Below are 14,790 nucleotides of genomic sequence, written 5' to 3'. Positions count from 1 at the left end.
TCAGCCCCATAAAGAAGTGTAAGACTATTTGCTTTCTTATTTCCAACTTTAAAGGAACTAACAGTCTATTTAGTAACCAAAAAACACAAAACACTTTTACAACAATGTAGTGGATAGATAATTAAGTACTAAAATAAGTACACTGGTAATGATTATATAACCAGACTTATATGTGTTTAATATATCTATACTTAGCACTTTACTCATATTATTTAATCCTCACAACCCTATCAGATTGTATCTCCATGAGAAATCTGAGACACAGAGAGTTTAAGCAACTTGGCTAGCTATAGCTAGCTAGTGCCAAAGTTTGAGATTTAAACTCAGGCAATAAGAGCTGCAGAAAACATACTCTTGACCAGTGGTTCTCAACCTGTGGGTCGCAACCCCTTTTTAACAATGAAAATACATTGAGGCATTAGGAGGTTGAGAACCACTGCTCTTGACTTTTATGCTCTTCTGAGGAATACAGAGTAGAAAATAGCAGCTTGATGTAGAATGATCAAGAAAAGCTTCCTAAAGATGGTAGGACTTAAGCTGGGTCAGGAAAGATGAGTAAGGTTTAGAGAATTAGAGGAGGAGGAAAAGCATTTCAGATAGAAACCGTAGAAAGAGCACAGCCCATATTGTAGAATGAGAAAGATTTGTACTCTGGTTCAAAATTATCATCTGGGAGAGATAATGACGTTGAGAATGTAGGTGGAACTGAATTGTGAAGGTCCCTGAATGATTTCTGGAATCTAGAGTTTTGTTAGAAGGGACCCACCATCTCAACGAAGCAGATCTGCTCTGCAGCATTTATGTCATGAGCACAAACAGTGGAAGTGGCATCAACCTTTAGCTTCCACTGGGAGGAGTGCTCCTGCTACCACGTTCTCTTCCTCGTTGCAGAAAAAGAAGAGAGTCTAGTGGTGGAGACTGGCCCAAGATCTTGGCTAGCTACAGACAGGACCCTATAGTAGCCGGGGGAGAATAGCCACCAAAGCGGGAGGTTGATGTGAGCTGGGTGGTGAGGAGGCGAAGGCGGGACAGGAGGCAGGAGGAGGGCAATGTGGTGTTCAGTGACAGAGGGGCTGGACCCAGGCCTGGAAGCCACAGCATGGACCTGACAGCAGATAGCTTTTAAAGGAAAAATGTAAGTCTAAGTGACTGATTGATAAAAAATTAGGTGACTATTGAAATATTAAGCGTATGTTGGAACTGTTGGCAAAATGAAAAGGTAAGGAAGAAGGATGGTTTCCATTTTAGATATGTTGAGTTTGTAGTAACAGCAAGAAAATTTACTAGAAATCTACAGAACTATGGGTCCACATGGAACTCAAAAGGCCAGTTTTTTTCCTTTTATTGAGACATCTCACTGTGTTGCCCCAGACTAGAGTATTGTGGCATCAGCCTTGCTCACTGCAACCTCAAACTCCTCGGCTCAAGTGATCCTCCTGCCTCAGCCTTCCGAGTACCTGGCTCCGAAGCCCACCATGACACCTGGCTAATTTTTCTATTTTTAGTAGAGATGGAGTCTTACTCTTAGGCTAGTCTCTAGACTCCTGAGCTCAAACAGTTCTCCCACCTCAGCCTTCCACAGTGCTAGATATGACCCACTGCACCCAATTTCAACATCACTTTATTTTTATTTATTTATTTATTTTTTTAATGTTGTTTTTTTTTTTTTTTTAAGAGAGTCTCACTTTGTCACCCTCAGTAGAGAACTGTGGCATCACAGCTCACAGCAACCTCCAGCTCTTGGGCTTTGGTGATTCTCTTGCCTCAGCCTCCCAAGTAGCTGGGACTACAGGTGCCCACTGCAACGCCCAACTGTTTTCTTGTTGCAGTTTGGTTGGGGCCAGGTTTGAACCCACCACCCTTGGTATATGGGGCCAGCACCCTGCTCACTGAGCCACAGGTGCCGCCCTTTTTATTTTTATTTATTATTACTTTTTTTTTGAGATAAGAGTCTAAAGTTGTCACCCTCGGTAGAGCGCTATGGTGTCACGGCAACCTCAAACTCTTGGGTTTAAGCGATTCTCTTGCCTCTGCTTCCCAAGTAGCTGGGACTACAGGCGCCCGCCATAATACCTGGCTATTTTTCTGTAGCAGCTGTCCTGGTTGCTTTAGCTGGCCAGGGCCGGATTCGAACCCACCAGCCTCAGTGTATGTGGCTGGCACCCTACTCACTGAGCTACAGGAGCCACCTCAATGTCACTTTAATATAGCTTTGAAGGCATGAGAGTAGAAAAGTCGAGAATGGAGAGAGAAGCACCTTCCTAATGCTCTCCTTTATGTTTTGAGACTCCTCCTTCCTTTCCGTTCCTAAGTATTGCTTTTGCCCACATCAGGTCCTCAATATTGTCTTCAGAGATGTGGATTAGGGGTTGGAAAATCGTTATTTTTTTACTTAAGCCTTTTTTTTTTCTCCTCAGATCTGTGAATTTGTGCAGAAGGGTGAACTGAAACCAGCAGTAACCCAACTGTTGTGGGAACGGGCCACCGAAAAGGTCCCCTGCTCTCCCCTGGAGCGCTGTTCCTCTGTCATGCTTCTTGGCATGATGGCACGGTGAGGCTCTGGTCTAATAGGCAGCAGGGTGGGAAAGGAAAGGAAGGTTCTGAGAAGGTTCCATTTCCTTCAGTAGTAGCAATGAGATTCAGCTGAGCTCTGCTGCTACCTAAATGGAAAAGAAAATAGTAAGAGTACCAGCTCCACTACCTAGTCAGAATTGTGGGATTCAACAGAGAAAGAGGGATTCGGCTCGGCGCCTATGGCTCAACCGGCTAAGGCGCCAGCCACGTACACCTAAGGTGGCGGGTTCGAATCCCCAGCCTGGACCCGCCAAACAACAATGACAGCTGCAACCAAAAAATGGCCGGGCGTTGTGGCGGGCGCCTGTGGGCCCAGCTACTTGGGAGGCCGAGGCAAGAGACTCGCTTGAGCCCAGGAGTTGGAGGTTGCTGTGAGCTGTAATGCCACGGCACTCTACCCAGGGGGACAGCTTGAGGCTTTGTCTCAAAAAAAAAAAAGAGAAAGAGGGATTCCAGGGAACTGGTCCTATGTCAGAGCCTGACTGTGTAGTATTCCATGGCTCTAGACAACTTGTGTTGGCTGCTGGTACATAGCACTGTTGGCATTATCCTCCACACAGAGTTCTTTCCATGCCTGCCCTTCACTCTTTGGCTTCTTTCCTCTAGAGGAAAACCAGAAATTGTGGGAAGCAACTTGGACACACTGGTGAGCATAGGGTTGAATGAGAAGTTTCCACAGGACTATAGGCTGGCCCAGCAGGTGTGCCTTGCCATTGCCAACATCTCTGACAGGAGAAAGGTATGTAGATAGGGTATGTCCAAACTAAGAAGAGTCAAGATCCTCTTGTCTACCTTTACAAACACCCACATTTTATCTTCTTGTTCTTCATAGCCTTCTCTGGGCAAACGTCACCTTCCCTTCCGGTTGCCTCAGGAACACAGGTTGTTTGAGCGACTACAGGAGACAGTCACAAAAGGTGAGCTATCAAGAAGGGCTTCCTGTAGACCCAGCTACTCAGAAGGCTGAGGCAGGAGGATCAGGAGGTTGAAGTTGCTGTGAGCTGGGCTAAGGCCATGGTCTAGCCTGGGTGACAAGAGACTATCTCAAAAAGAGGCAGTGGGGGGGCTCTTTTGTGCTTTGCGAGGCAGAGGCAGGAGGGTCTTTTAGGCTAGAAGTTTGAGACCAGCCTAGGTAACCTAGCAAGACCCTGTTTCTATAAAAATCAGAAAAATTAGATGGGTGTGGTAGTGCATGCCTATAATTCCAGTTGCTTGGGAGGTAGAAGGATCACTTGAGCCCAGAAGTTTGAGGTTGCATGAGCTATGATGATGCCACTGCACTCTACCCTGAATGACAGAGTGAGACTCTGTCTCACAAATAAAGAAAGAAAGAAATGTAGGTTGCTGTAAGCTGTGATGCCATGGCATTCTACCCAGGGGGACAGGTTGAGGCTCTGTCTCAAAAAAAAAAAAAGAAAGAAAGGAAGAAAAAAAATCCCAGAAAGAGCCTTGGACAAAATTGAGACCTTTGTAGTAAACCATTCCCTTCTGTGCAGGCTTTATCCACCCTGACCCACTCTGGATCCCATTCAAAGAAGTGGCAGTGACCCTCATATACCAACTGGCAGAGGGCCCTGAGGTACTCTGTGCCCAGATATTGCATAGCTGTGCAAAGCAGGCCTTGGAGAAGCTGGGGGAGAGGAGCACAACCCAAGAGGACCCAAGTGAGTGGAAAGAGGGAAGTTGATGGGCCATTGGTAGGCAGCCAGCTTCTGCTATTTTTTCCCTGCAGGTCAGGAAGCTGCTGGCACCATCACTTTCTTCAGCAGCCTATCAATCAATATACACTGTCTCATTTTGTCCAAGTTGATACGGGCCACTTTACTTCCCTCCCCCTCACTGCCATGTCTTCCATCTATACTAGTTTCAGTAGCACATGAGCAAAGGGAAAGAATTCAGGTTATAGGACTTGATTATATCTATTCTCCTTGCCTTCCCTTTCCCTGTCTTCCAGAAGAGACCCCCCCTATGCTCCCCACTTTCCTGCTCATGAACTTGCTGTCCCTGGCTGGGGATGTGGCTCTGCAGCAGCTGATACATTTGGAACAGGCAGTGAGTGGAGAGCTCTGTCGGCGCCGAGTTCTTCGAGAAGAACAGGAACACAAAACTAAAGATCCAAAGGAGAAGGTGAATGAAGCACCTGGGCAATTGGGATCCTGTCCTAAACATTTCCCAGACTTATTTCCTGAGCTAAGCTCAAAATATTTGCTTCTGGGAATCCTTCATTCTCTGCTATTAAGTGAAGCATCTCTACTTCATTGTTGCTACCCTGGTGAAGATTAGCATAGACAAAGATGGAACAGTCTGTTCTTGATGACTCAGGAAGGAAAGTTTTAGTTAAATTCCAGAATATGGAGTTAGAGACTTCAACATTAAATATAATCTGTTTCTAGCCAGGCGTGGTGGCTCACACCTATAATCCTAGCACTCTGGGAGGCTAAGGCAGGTGGATTGCTTGAGCTCACGAGTTTGAGACCAGCCTGAGCAAAAAGTAAGACCCCCATCTACTAAAAATAGAAAAACTGAGGCAAGAGGTTCACTTGAGCCCAGGTTGGAGGTTGCTGTGAGGTATGACGCCATGGCACTCTATCCAGAGTGACAGCTTGAGTCTCTGTCTCAAAAAATATATAAATATCCATTTGCCAGAGTTGACCAGGGAAAAAAAAAGAAATAAAATAAATAAAGTCTGTCTCCAAGGCACAATATGTTGGAATATGAATGCACACACCCACCCCCTTTTCTGTCAGCCTTTATTACTGGCTTGACATCTGATGGGACCTCTTACTCTCTCCACTAGAGGCAGTGATGTCTTGCAGGTAAATAAGACATAGAATCTTGCAACAGTGGGGTAAGGACTGGTCTCTGTGACCTTGAACCACTGTCTGACAGGATCCATCTGTTTTACTATATACAGGAAATTACATCCCTGTTCAGTTCAGGAATCCTTTCTCTTTACTGACACATTTGACAAATCTATGAATGGCTTTGTAGAATTAGCCTTTCCTCATATCATTCTTGCAAAATGAAGTAGAGGCTGGGATCAAAATTTTGTTTCTGTTTACCTGTGATCTCTGGCTTCGTTCCCTTTAGAATACAAGCTCTGAGACCACCATGGAGGAGGAGCTGGGACTAGTTGGAGTGACTGCTGATGACACGGAGGCAGAACTGATGCGTGGTATCTGCGAGATGGAACTATTGGATGGTAAGAAAAGTGGCTGTACTTAGCAGTTTCTCCCCAAATGAGGTAACTATCCCAAACCTAAACTTACTCTTCCAACAGGCAAACAGACACTTGCTGCCTTTGTTCCACTTTTGCTTAAAGTCTGTAACAATCCTGGCCTCTATAGCAACCCAGACCTCTCTGCAGCTGCTTCACTTGCCCTCGGCAAGTTCTGCATGATCAGGTAGGCCCTGAGGCAGGTCTCATCTTCTCAGGGAGGATGGGGTAAGATGCTTCCCTGATAGTCCTCTCCTTGCCTCTAGTGCCACCTTCTGTGACTCGCAGCTTCGTCTTCTGTTCACCATGCTAGAAAAGTCTTCACTCCCCACTGTCCGGTCTAACCTCATGGTTGCCACTGGGGATCTGGCCATCCGCTTCCCAAACCTGGTGGACCCCTGGACACCTCATCTATATGCTCGGTAAGAGATCCCTCACAAAGCAGTAGTATTCTCTGAGAGCTCTGCGAGTCTGGTAAGTCGAGTGTGAAGATCGCTAAGACTCTGTTCCCCTAGTTGTTAGCATTATCTTGAACGTCTGGTTGAACTTGACCTGTACAGGCCCATCACTAAGATGACCTTAAGGGGATTGAAGCTTCTGCTAAAAGCTTTACCTATTTCTCCAACTCTAACTTTCAACTCTAGACAGCTTTCTAATTTCTTCTAGAATAGTGTATTATGGGGTAATGGATTCCTCCTAAGAGCCTTTTCTATCAGTATTAGAGTATAGCCCAAAGGCTTTGGTCCCAGTGACCTGAGATTCTATTCCTAGCCTCCGGGACCCAGCTCCACAAGTGCGGAAAACAGCAGGGCTGGTGATGACCCACCTCATCCTTAAGGACATGGTGAAAGTGAAGGGGCAAGTGAGCGAGATGGCAGTGCTGCTCATTGACCCTGAGCCTCAGATTGCTGCCCTGGCCAAGAACTTCTTCAATGAGCTTTCCCACAAGGTGAGAGAGAGAGAGCTGGAGAGGCGACTGGGGGCTTGCTGCAGAGGCAGTATGTAGGTCATCTCTCTCTCTCTGTCTTACAGGGCAACGCAATCTATAATCTCCTTCCAGATATCATTAGCCGCCTGTCAGACCCTGAGGGGGGAGTGGAGGAAGAGCCTTTCCACACCATCATGAGGTATAGTTCCCTGGGCCTTGGGGGACATTTTTCACATAGCACAGGCTCAGGAATCAGACAAACCTGTATTTGAATTCCATCTCTGCTTCTTTTTTAGCTGTATAGCCTTTGACAATAACTTAACTTCTCTGTGCTTGTTGCCTCTCTTATAAAATGTAACTAATAACATGGTGCCCCCCTTAGTTCTTAAGAAAATTAAGTAAGATGAGGTTTCTACTATGGTGGTAGACATGCAGTAATGCTCACTAAATAGTTTTCATTTACTGTGAAAATTCCTGGGGGGGAAGGGGCTTTCCTGATGTATGGGACTCTGGGGGCAGTGGGGGTTGGAAGCAGGCTCAGCTGTGGCAGAGAACACCTGATAAGTCAGCACTAGGAGAGGTTCCTAGGTTGGTCTTAGTGGACAACAAAGCTGGATGTGGACCCACGGCATGTCCTCATGTCCCCTTTCTGTAGGCAGCTCCTGTCCTATATCACCAAGGACAAGCAGACAGAGAGCTTGGTGGAAAAGCTGTGTCAGCGGTTCCGCACAGCCCGGTATGCTGCCCTCCCTGAGTCTTTGTGCTGAGAGGGGCCCTACAGGGGAAGAACCTGTCTCCCCCCTCACCCCAAGTGGCATCCTTGGGACTGTGGGAGACTGATCGGGAAAGGTGAGCCTTTAATGTCCTAGATCTCACCACTCCTCACAAAGCCTTTGCCATCTGCAGAACTGAGCGACAGCACCGCGACCTGGCCTACTGTGTGTCACAGCTGCCCCTTACAGAGCGAGGCCTCCGCAAAATGCTTGACAGTTTTGACTGCTTTGGAGATAAACTGTCAGATGAATCCATCTTCAGTGCCTTTTTGTCAGTTGCCAGCAAGCTGCGGCGTGGGGCTAAGCCTGAGGGCAAGGTGAGCAGCCTAGGGACACTTGGGCACCTGCTGGGTTCCAGGCCAGGCTGCTACATCTCTCTCTAAGCACTGCTCTAGGGCTCTTGTAGTCATATTACTGTCTTACTTTATCCCCAACTTGACTGCAATCAAGTTATTAGAGTGACCCTAAACCAGATTTTCTATCTTTAATTCTTGTTTTTTTAATAGATTTCCATCTCCAATTTTTTTTTTTTTGGATACAGAGTCCCATGCGGTTGCCTTGGGTAGAGTGTCATGGCATCACTGCTCACAGTAAGCTCAAACTCTTGGGCTTAAACGATCCTCTTGCCTCAGCCTCCCAAGTAGCTGGGACTATAGGCACCCGCCACAACGCCCAGCTATTTTTTGGTTATGCTTGTCATTGTTGTTTGGTGGACCCAGGCTGGATTCAAACCCACCAGCTCAAGTGTATGTGGCTGGCCCCTTAGCCACTTGAGCTACAGGCCCGAGCCTTTGTTGTTGTTTTTTTTTTAATAGACTTTCTCTTTTAGGAGTTTTAGGTTAAAAGCAAAATTGAGTGGAAAATACAAAAACTTCCCACATACCATGTCCCCACACATGCAGCCTTCCCCACCATCAGCATCCTGCACCAGACCAATACATTTGTTACAGTCGATGAACCTACGTTTCCCTAAGAACCTACATTCCCCTAAGTTCAAAGTTTCCATTACAGCCTTCTACATGATGACATGTACCCACTATGGCAGTATCGCACAGAATAGTTTGATTGCCCTAAAAATCCCTGTGCTCCACCTATTTATTCTTCTCTCCCCACAATCTCTGGTGACCACTAACCTTTTTACTGTGTCCACAGCTTTGCCTTTCCGAGATTGGCATATAGATAGAATCATACCATATGTAGGCTTTTCAGATTGGCTTCTGTCACTTAATATTAAGCATTTAAAGTACCTCTGTGTATTTCATGGCCCTTTTTCTCTTTAATCACATAAGTACTATGTTCCAAACCTGTTCTTTTTTCTTTATCTTTTTTTTTTTTGAGACAGAATCTGTCACCCTTGGTAGAGTGCCATGGCATCCCAGCTCACAGCAACCTCAAACTCTTAGGTTTAAGTGATTCTTTTGCTTCAGCCTCCCAAGTGGCTGGGACTACAGGCACCTGCCAAAACACCTGACTATTTTTTGTTGCAGTTGTCATCATTGTTGCTTAACTAGCCCAGACTGGGTTTGAACCCAGCACCCTCAGAGTATGTGGCTGGCACTATAATCACTGTGCTACGGGCGCAGAGCCTCCAAACCTGTTCTTAATCTTTGTTTGATCCAGGCTATAATAGATGAGTTTGAGCAGAAGCTTCGGGCTTGTCACACCAGAGGGTTGGATGGAATAGAGGAGCTTGAGAATGGCCAAGGACTTAGCCAGAGAGCCCCATCAGCCAGGAAACAACCCACTGGTATGTGAGGCTACCTTGCTCCTTCCCCTCAAGCTATGGTTACTTCTTTTTTAAAGCATCTCTCCCTGCTTCTTCTAGTCTCTAGGCACCAGCCTCTTGCTTCTGCAGCTTCAGACAGTGACTTTGTCACACCTGAGCCCCGCCGTACTACCCGTCGGCATCCAAACACCCAGCAACGAGTTGCCAAAAAGAAATGCAAAGTTGTCTTCTCAAGTGATGAGTCCAGTGAGGAAGGTATGATGCTCCTTCCTAGCACTGACCCAGAAGGAACATGGTTGGGGTGTCGAGTCCTGGTTTCCATAGGGTTCTGCTGTAGGCCCTCTACTGCTCCGTGGTGTCTTCCTATGCAGTTGGGGTCAGGGTTGTTCCATTTGTTCTCTTACATCTATTTTTTACCATCTTCATGACTCAGCTTTTTTTACCTCCAATTCTTTGAATAGAGCTCTCAGCAGAGATGACTGAAGATGAGACACCGAAGAAAATGACCCCCATTCGCAGAGCATCCACTCGAAGGCACAAATCCTAGCAAGTCTTCTTGCCACTTCCCATCTCTCCTGTGCAGGGTATCATGTGGGATGACCTTAAATTCCAATTCCAGTCCCCTTGTAATATACTTGTTTACCTGTCTCCTATGTATTTTTTTAAAACACACAAATGATCTTTAAAATGCAAGGCATTTCTCTTAAACTAGCCTAACTGAACTTCACTACCTGCTTTCACTTTGGAATGTTTGTCAGTCTCCATGTTTTCTAATAATAAATGTTTTTATAGATTTTTGGACATTTTTCCTAAGTTTGTCTTTATTTCACCTTTCATGAGCCCAGACTCGTGCAGCAGAGGGTTATCAATCCAGAGGGTGAGCCCAGGAGTGCAGATGAACCCCCTGCTTCTGTCCCACTGTCCCATTTCTCCTGCCTACACAGGTAACAAGATGCTTGGCTGGAGAGTTGTACAATGTCCAGGCTCTACTTCATTGCTCCTCAACCTCAGGCAGTTTTGCTGCCAGAGGACATGTGACAATGCCCAGAGACTGTGTTGCTGTCATAGCCTGTGGGGGAGGGCTGCTACCAGTATCTGGTGGGCAAAGGCCAGGGATATTGCTAAACATCCTACAGTGCACAGGACAGCACCCCCCCCCCAAACAAAGAGTTATTCAGTCCAAAATGTAAACAGAGGCAAAGTTGAGAAAGCTTCCCCCCAGACCAAGAGCTGCTTTCCTCTGTGTTCCCTGCCCTCCCCACAGGCCCCCATGGGTGTTCCCTAGTTCATCTCTAAACATTGGCAACTGCTCTGGCCAGGTGAGGGGTCAGATCATGCACACCCTCTGGTTTTAGGAGACAAGGTCTGTCTGCTAGGCAGTCCTCACTATGTTATAGGTCTGCAAGAGATGAGAGGGTGCAGGTCATGTGGCTGGTGAGCTGTCCCCTAAAGCCTATGTACCCCTCTTCAGCTCCACAAGTCCTCTCTGCTGAGTCACAGGGAGGAGGCAGTGAGCCTGCCATCATGACCACACTGGTGTCTCTGCTGTCATGACAACAGCATAATGAGTCGGTATTGCTCTCTGGGCACTGAGCTCCCTATTTTGGGGGGGAGGGAAGAGAAGAGGACACTAATGAAAAATGACAAGCATGAGGCAAAGGGGAAGATGGTACCTCAGAATCATGCTTTGGGTAGTGCTAGAGCATACAGAGGCTCTTAGAGTCCTCTGCAAGGAAGGGGTTAATGGTCATTTTGATTTAGCTGAGCCTTTTCAGGAGTAGACAAGGGGCCTCAAAGGTGGGGGCCTCCAATCCCCCAGGCTCCACTGCAGTGCCTCTCCACCCTACCTCATCCTGTCCTGTCTCATCATCCGAGGCCCTCTCTTTGTGATCCTGAAATGCCTGAGCACCAGCCATGCCAATGGCTGCCAGATATGGACACGGCCTTGGTTCTGGGGCCCCAAAGAGGGAGGTCAGCCCCAGAAAGACTGGATGGGACTGGGACAGTGAACTCCCTACCTTTTAAGCAAAGATTATCACCCCAGGCTGGCTAAACTTAGCCCCAGGCTTTTAGCTAGAAGGGCAGGGGGCTGGTGTCAGATTACGCTGGGCTAGCAACAGGGCCCCAGGACCCCCCTCCCCTGCACCTGCTGATGGGCAAAGGCCACCTCACTCCCCACCCCCCTTCAAAAGCCCTCATTCCTTTCAAGTGCTGGGCACCCAGCCCTTCTTCTATCCTCAGCTCATAACCAAACCTGGACTTGTGCAGGATGACAGATCCTTTCCTTTACCTCCCGAGAGTGTGGGAAGGGGAGGGGAGCCTGTTCCTACCCTGTGCCCAAGACTTTTTTTTCCCCCTTTCTGGATTCACTCTGCCCTCAACATCCCATGGGTGTAGCAGTAAAGGGGAGTCCCTGGCTCCTGGACTTGCCTGCACGTCTCAGGATGGGGAGGGACTTCCGCCCTGGGCTGGAGGTGATCAAAGAGACACTGTCTCCTTCCTCAGGTTCCCAGGAGCGACTTTGTGGGAGGCCTCTGGGCCACCACCATCCCGGCTCCACCCGTGACCCCATCCTCTCCCTAGGGCCTCAGTCCGCGGGGGAGCAGCTGGTGTGCACAGGGCCTGGCTTGTCTGCTCTAATTATCAGGTCCAGGCTGCATGGGCTACAGGACATCGTGACCTTCTGTGCAGAAACCTCCCCCTCAAGCCTCCTCCCAACCCTCCTTCCTCTCCAGGCCCCCACCGCCCAAAGCCCAGCCCAGGCAGGCCCTGGTCCCAGAGAGGCTAGGAGCCAGGAGTTGGGGAGGGGGAAGGGGGACTGGGAAGGGCCCTTCCTGGATCTTTGCTTGAGCTGTTTCTCTGTCACTACCGAAGAGCCTAGAGGAGAAGTTCCTCAACTTTCCCGCCGCTTAGCCTTTGAAAGAAAGGGGAGGAGGATGGCCGCGTGCAGCCGCAAGCAGTCTTGGGCTCTGGCTCCAACTTCCCATCCCACCAGCTCCCCAAGTCCTCCTGCTTAGCAAATTTAACGTCCCTGGCTCCGGATGTCCTAAATTCTCACCAGGGCCCCAGTCCTGGAGTCCCTAGTCTGCGTTCCCACAGCCCAGTCCTGGAAACTATTGCCGATCACCTCCTCCTCAGGCCAATCTCTGCCCCATCCCACCCCCACTCCTGCTCTACATCCGGAGCCCACACGTTCGGTGCGTGCACAGTCGAACTGCGCCAAAAAAACTAAAAAGAAGTTGCCAGGCTACTCCCGGGTTTACGGGCGCACGTAGCTCAGGCCTCGAGCTCTTGGGCTGGGACTGGGTAAGCCACCCGGGAGGCGGGGCCCACGTGTCCCGCCCCAGCCCCCCCCCCCATCTTTTGTATAAAGGGAGCCTGCCTCTTTCCCCTGCGCTCTCTGGTCTTCCCGTTCGTCAGATAGCCGCTTCTTCTAGTGCAGCGCCAGGTGCAAACAGGCAAAGAGGAACAGTGGGAGACTGGGGGCTAGCCTGAGGGGCGAGGGGGTGTGCGCAGGCGGAGTGTGGTTGTGCTGCTGCAGGTCCGGCACAGGCCGGGGGGGCAGCGTATAACAGGGGCGAGTGGAGGACGTGATGCGGCCTGGTGTGGGAATGGAGGCCTGGGGGAGGGGAGGAGTGGGCGTGTGCACTGGCTGGGGTCCCATGGCTCAGTCCCGGGGTGTCGGGTAGCCAGCTTAGATGCTTACTGTTCTCTTCCCCGCAGCCGCATCCCCGAGGCACCATGGTGAAACCGAAGGTCGGAATAAACGGGTGAGTTAAAGGGCGGCTATAGGGTGAGGTCCTGAGCTGCATTGCGTCTGCAGGTCTTGCTGGATTCGAGTCTTTGCAGCTGGGTGGAGTGAGTAGGGGGGCTGTATCCTCCCAAGGAGAACTGAAGGTCAGCGCCCGGACCTGACAGAGGCTCCTGCCTCTAAGGACCTCGTGTCCCCTTTCCCCCGGCTGTTGCACCTTAGCTAACTCCGCTCCTTCGGGCACAGGCTACCAAAAACCTTCCATTTACCGCAGAAAAATGGGACAGACCCCATTCTCGCTTGGGATCCATCCCCATCCTCCAACTGAGGCTCCTTTCTTCTCTTTGGCGCTCTGCGGGGTCACGTGCCCGGAGAGGCGCCCCTCCCCCTCCCCGGCCTGCGGGGGTGCCTTGGGGGGTGCAGTGCGCAGCCTGCTGCACTGGCTGAGGCGCACTGCGGTGGCGCGGCCGCCATGTTGCAACCCGGAGGGAAATGAATGAAGCCCGTTAGGAAACCCTCCTGATTTCTGCAGTCTTCCTCTTGGCTTGCTGGTGACTAATCCTCCGGCTGCTGCCTCAGTAGGGCGGAGTCTCCTTTATCCGGTAAACCTGGTGAAGCAAGGCTTCTCGGGTTCTTGCTCAAAGAGGGTCTTTCCCTCAAAATCCAGCTGCTGACCGCACTGGCCGTAGACTAGCCCTAGAGCCACAAGCCTTTTTTCCCTTCATCTAGGGACGATGAATCCTAGATAATTCTCTGACGAATCAAACAAGTAGGCCTATGGTTCTCTTATGGCCCCCCTCCCAAAGGTGTGGTAGCTGTGGCTTCAGGCCAAGCTAGGGGAGCTGAGTCATGGGTAGTTAGAAAATTTCCACCACGAAATGGCCTCTGTGGCAGCAGCCCCTCCTGCACCGCCTCACCTGGAGGCTTCTTCCCGTGGGCATCTAGAGCTAACCCGACCCTCAAAGCCAGGCTGTAAAGGTCAATGAGAGGATTGGGTGTCTGTGAACCTTGGAAAACTAGTTCCATCTTTCAGAAACCAGATCTCTGCTCATCCTGCTCCCAAGTTAAATATAGCTGCTGACCTTTCTGTGGTGGGGCCCCTGCTGCAGGTCTCCCCCCACTCCCACTTATACCCTGTTACACCACTCCTGGTTTCTTGAAAAGAAAGAGCTGTGAAGGAAGGAGGCTTAGCAAATCAGATCCCTGGGACTAGGAAGTTGAAAAATAGATTGCTACCTCTGTGTCTGTGCCTTTTGTAGAAGGGAGTTATAGAAGGTGGGCTCACCCTGCTGGTTAATTTCTGACCTTTACTACTGCCCTTTGAGCTTGGAGATGCTGAGTGTACAAGTCTCTTCCCCGGAGGGTGTAGCTTGAAGCTTGGCCAGGCAGCAGCAAGCATTTCCAGGGCATGGATAGTGGGGTGATAAATGCCATGTGCCAAGCTTGTGCCCAGCCTGTGGGTGGCAGTGTTCCACACAGCCCCTTCTCCTTGAAGGACTTCACATGACTGGGTGTTGGTTAGGACAGGAGCCTTAACCTACTACCATGTTGTGGGGCCAGGCCAGCCTGGTAGGGTTGAACTACAGACCTCTTAGGACTTCTGGAGGTGAGGAGAGGTGGAGAGGTGCTGTATTTGCTTACTTAAAAGTGAGCCTGGGGCTGCTCACCCAGCAGCAAGAATTCTCTATTTCCCTCATTCCTTATTCCCTCTTGTCCTAGCTTTGGTCGAATTGGGCGCCTGGTCTGCAGAGCTGCTTTTAACTCTGGCAAGGTGGATATTGTCGCCATCAATGACCCCTTCATTGACCTCAACTACATGGT

General features: G+C 49.5%; 1 protein-coding gene and 1 long non-coding RNA gene across 6 annotated transcripts in view; both read left to right on the top strand.

The window, feature by feature from the left end:
* The window catches only part of NCAPD2 (non-SMC condensin I complex subunit D2), a 29,956-nt gene extending 20,011 nt beyond the window's left edge, over positions 1-9,945 (top strand). For 2 of the 4 annotated variants that reach the window (XM_023517071.1, XM_012809359.2), the window contains 15 exons: positions 2,418-2,551; positions 3,181-3,313; positions 3,407-3,491; positions 4,071-4,238; positions 4,529-4,701; positions 5,665-5,776; positions 5,855-5,978; positions 6,058-6,213; positions 6,563-6,740; positions 6,824-6,918; positions 7,375-7,455; positions 7,626-7,809; positions 9,113-9,239; positions 9,318-9,473; positions 9,680-9,765. In XM_023517071.1, coding sequence (XP_023372839.1) covers positions 2,418-2,551; positions 3,181-3,313; positions 3,407-3,491; positions 4,071-4,238; positions 4,529-4,701; positions 5,665-5,776; positions 5,855-5,978; positions 6,058-6,213; positions 6,563-6,740; positions 6,824-6,918; positions 7,375-7,455; positions 7,626-7,809; positions 9,113-9,239; positions 9,318-9,473; positions 9,680-9,765 — 1,992 coding nt within the window. Of the gene's footprint in view, positions 1-2,417; positions 2,552-3,180; positions 3,314-3,406; positions 3,492-4,070; positions 4,239-4,528; positions 4,702-5,664; positions 5,777-5,854; positions 5,979-6,057; positions 6,214-6,562; positions 6,741-6,823; positions 6,919-7,374; positions 7,456-7,625; positions 7,810-9,112; positions 9,240-9,317; positions 9,474-9,679 lie in introns of those variants that run through there. The other 2 variants (XM_023517070.1, XR_002774958.1) reach the window with 2 other exon arrangements.
* Positions 9,946-12,599: 2,654 nt separating this feature from the next.
* Positions 12,600-14,790, top strand: LOC100954331. Of its 2 annotated transcripts, none has more exons than XR_001161555.2 (3): positions 12,600-12,666; positions 12,942-12,988; positions 14,689-14,790. It is a non-coding gene; the product is annotated as an uncharacterized LOC100954331 (long non-coding RNA). The 2 variants fall into 2 exon arrangements; XR_002774957.1 differs by having other exon boundaries at positions 12,620-12,689.

Source organism: Otolemur garnettii, unplaced genomic scaffold (assembly GCF_000181295.1).
Source record: "Otolemur garnettii isolate 467f Iridium unplaced genomic scaffold, OtoGar3 scaffold00104, whole genome shotgun sequence".
Taxonomy (NCBI): domain Eukaryota; kingdom Metazoa; phylum Chordata; class Mammalia; order Primates; family Galagidae; genus Otolemur; species Otolemur garnettii.
Note: the sequence above shows the minus strand (reverse complement) of the source record. Positions and strands in the feature narration are given on the sequence as shown.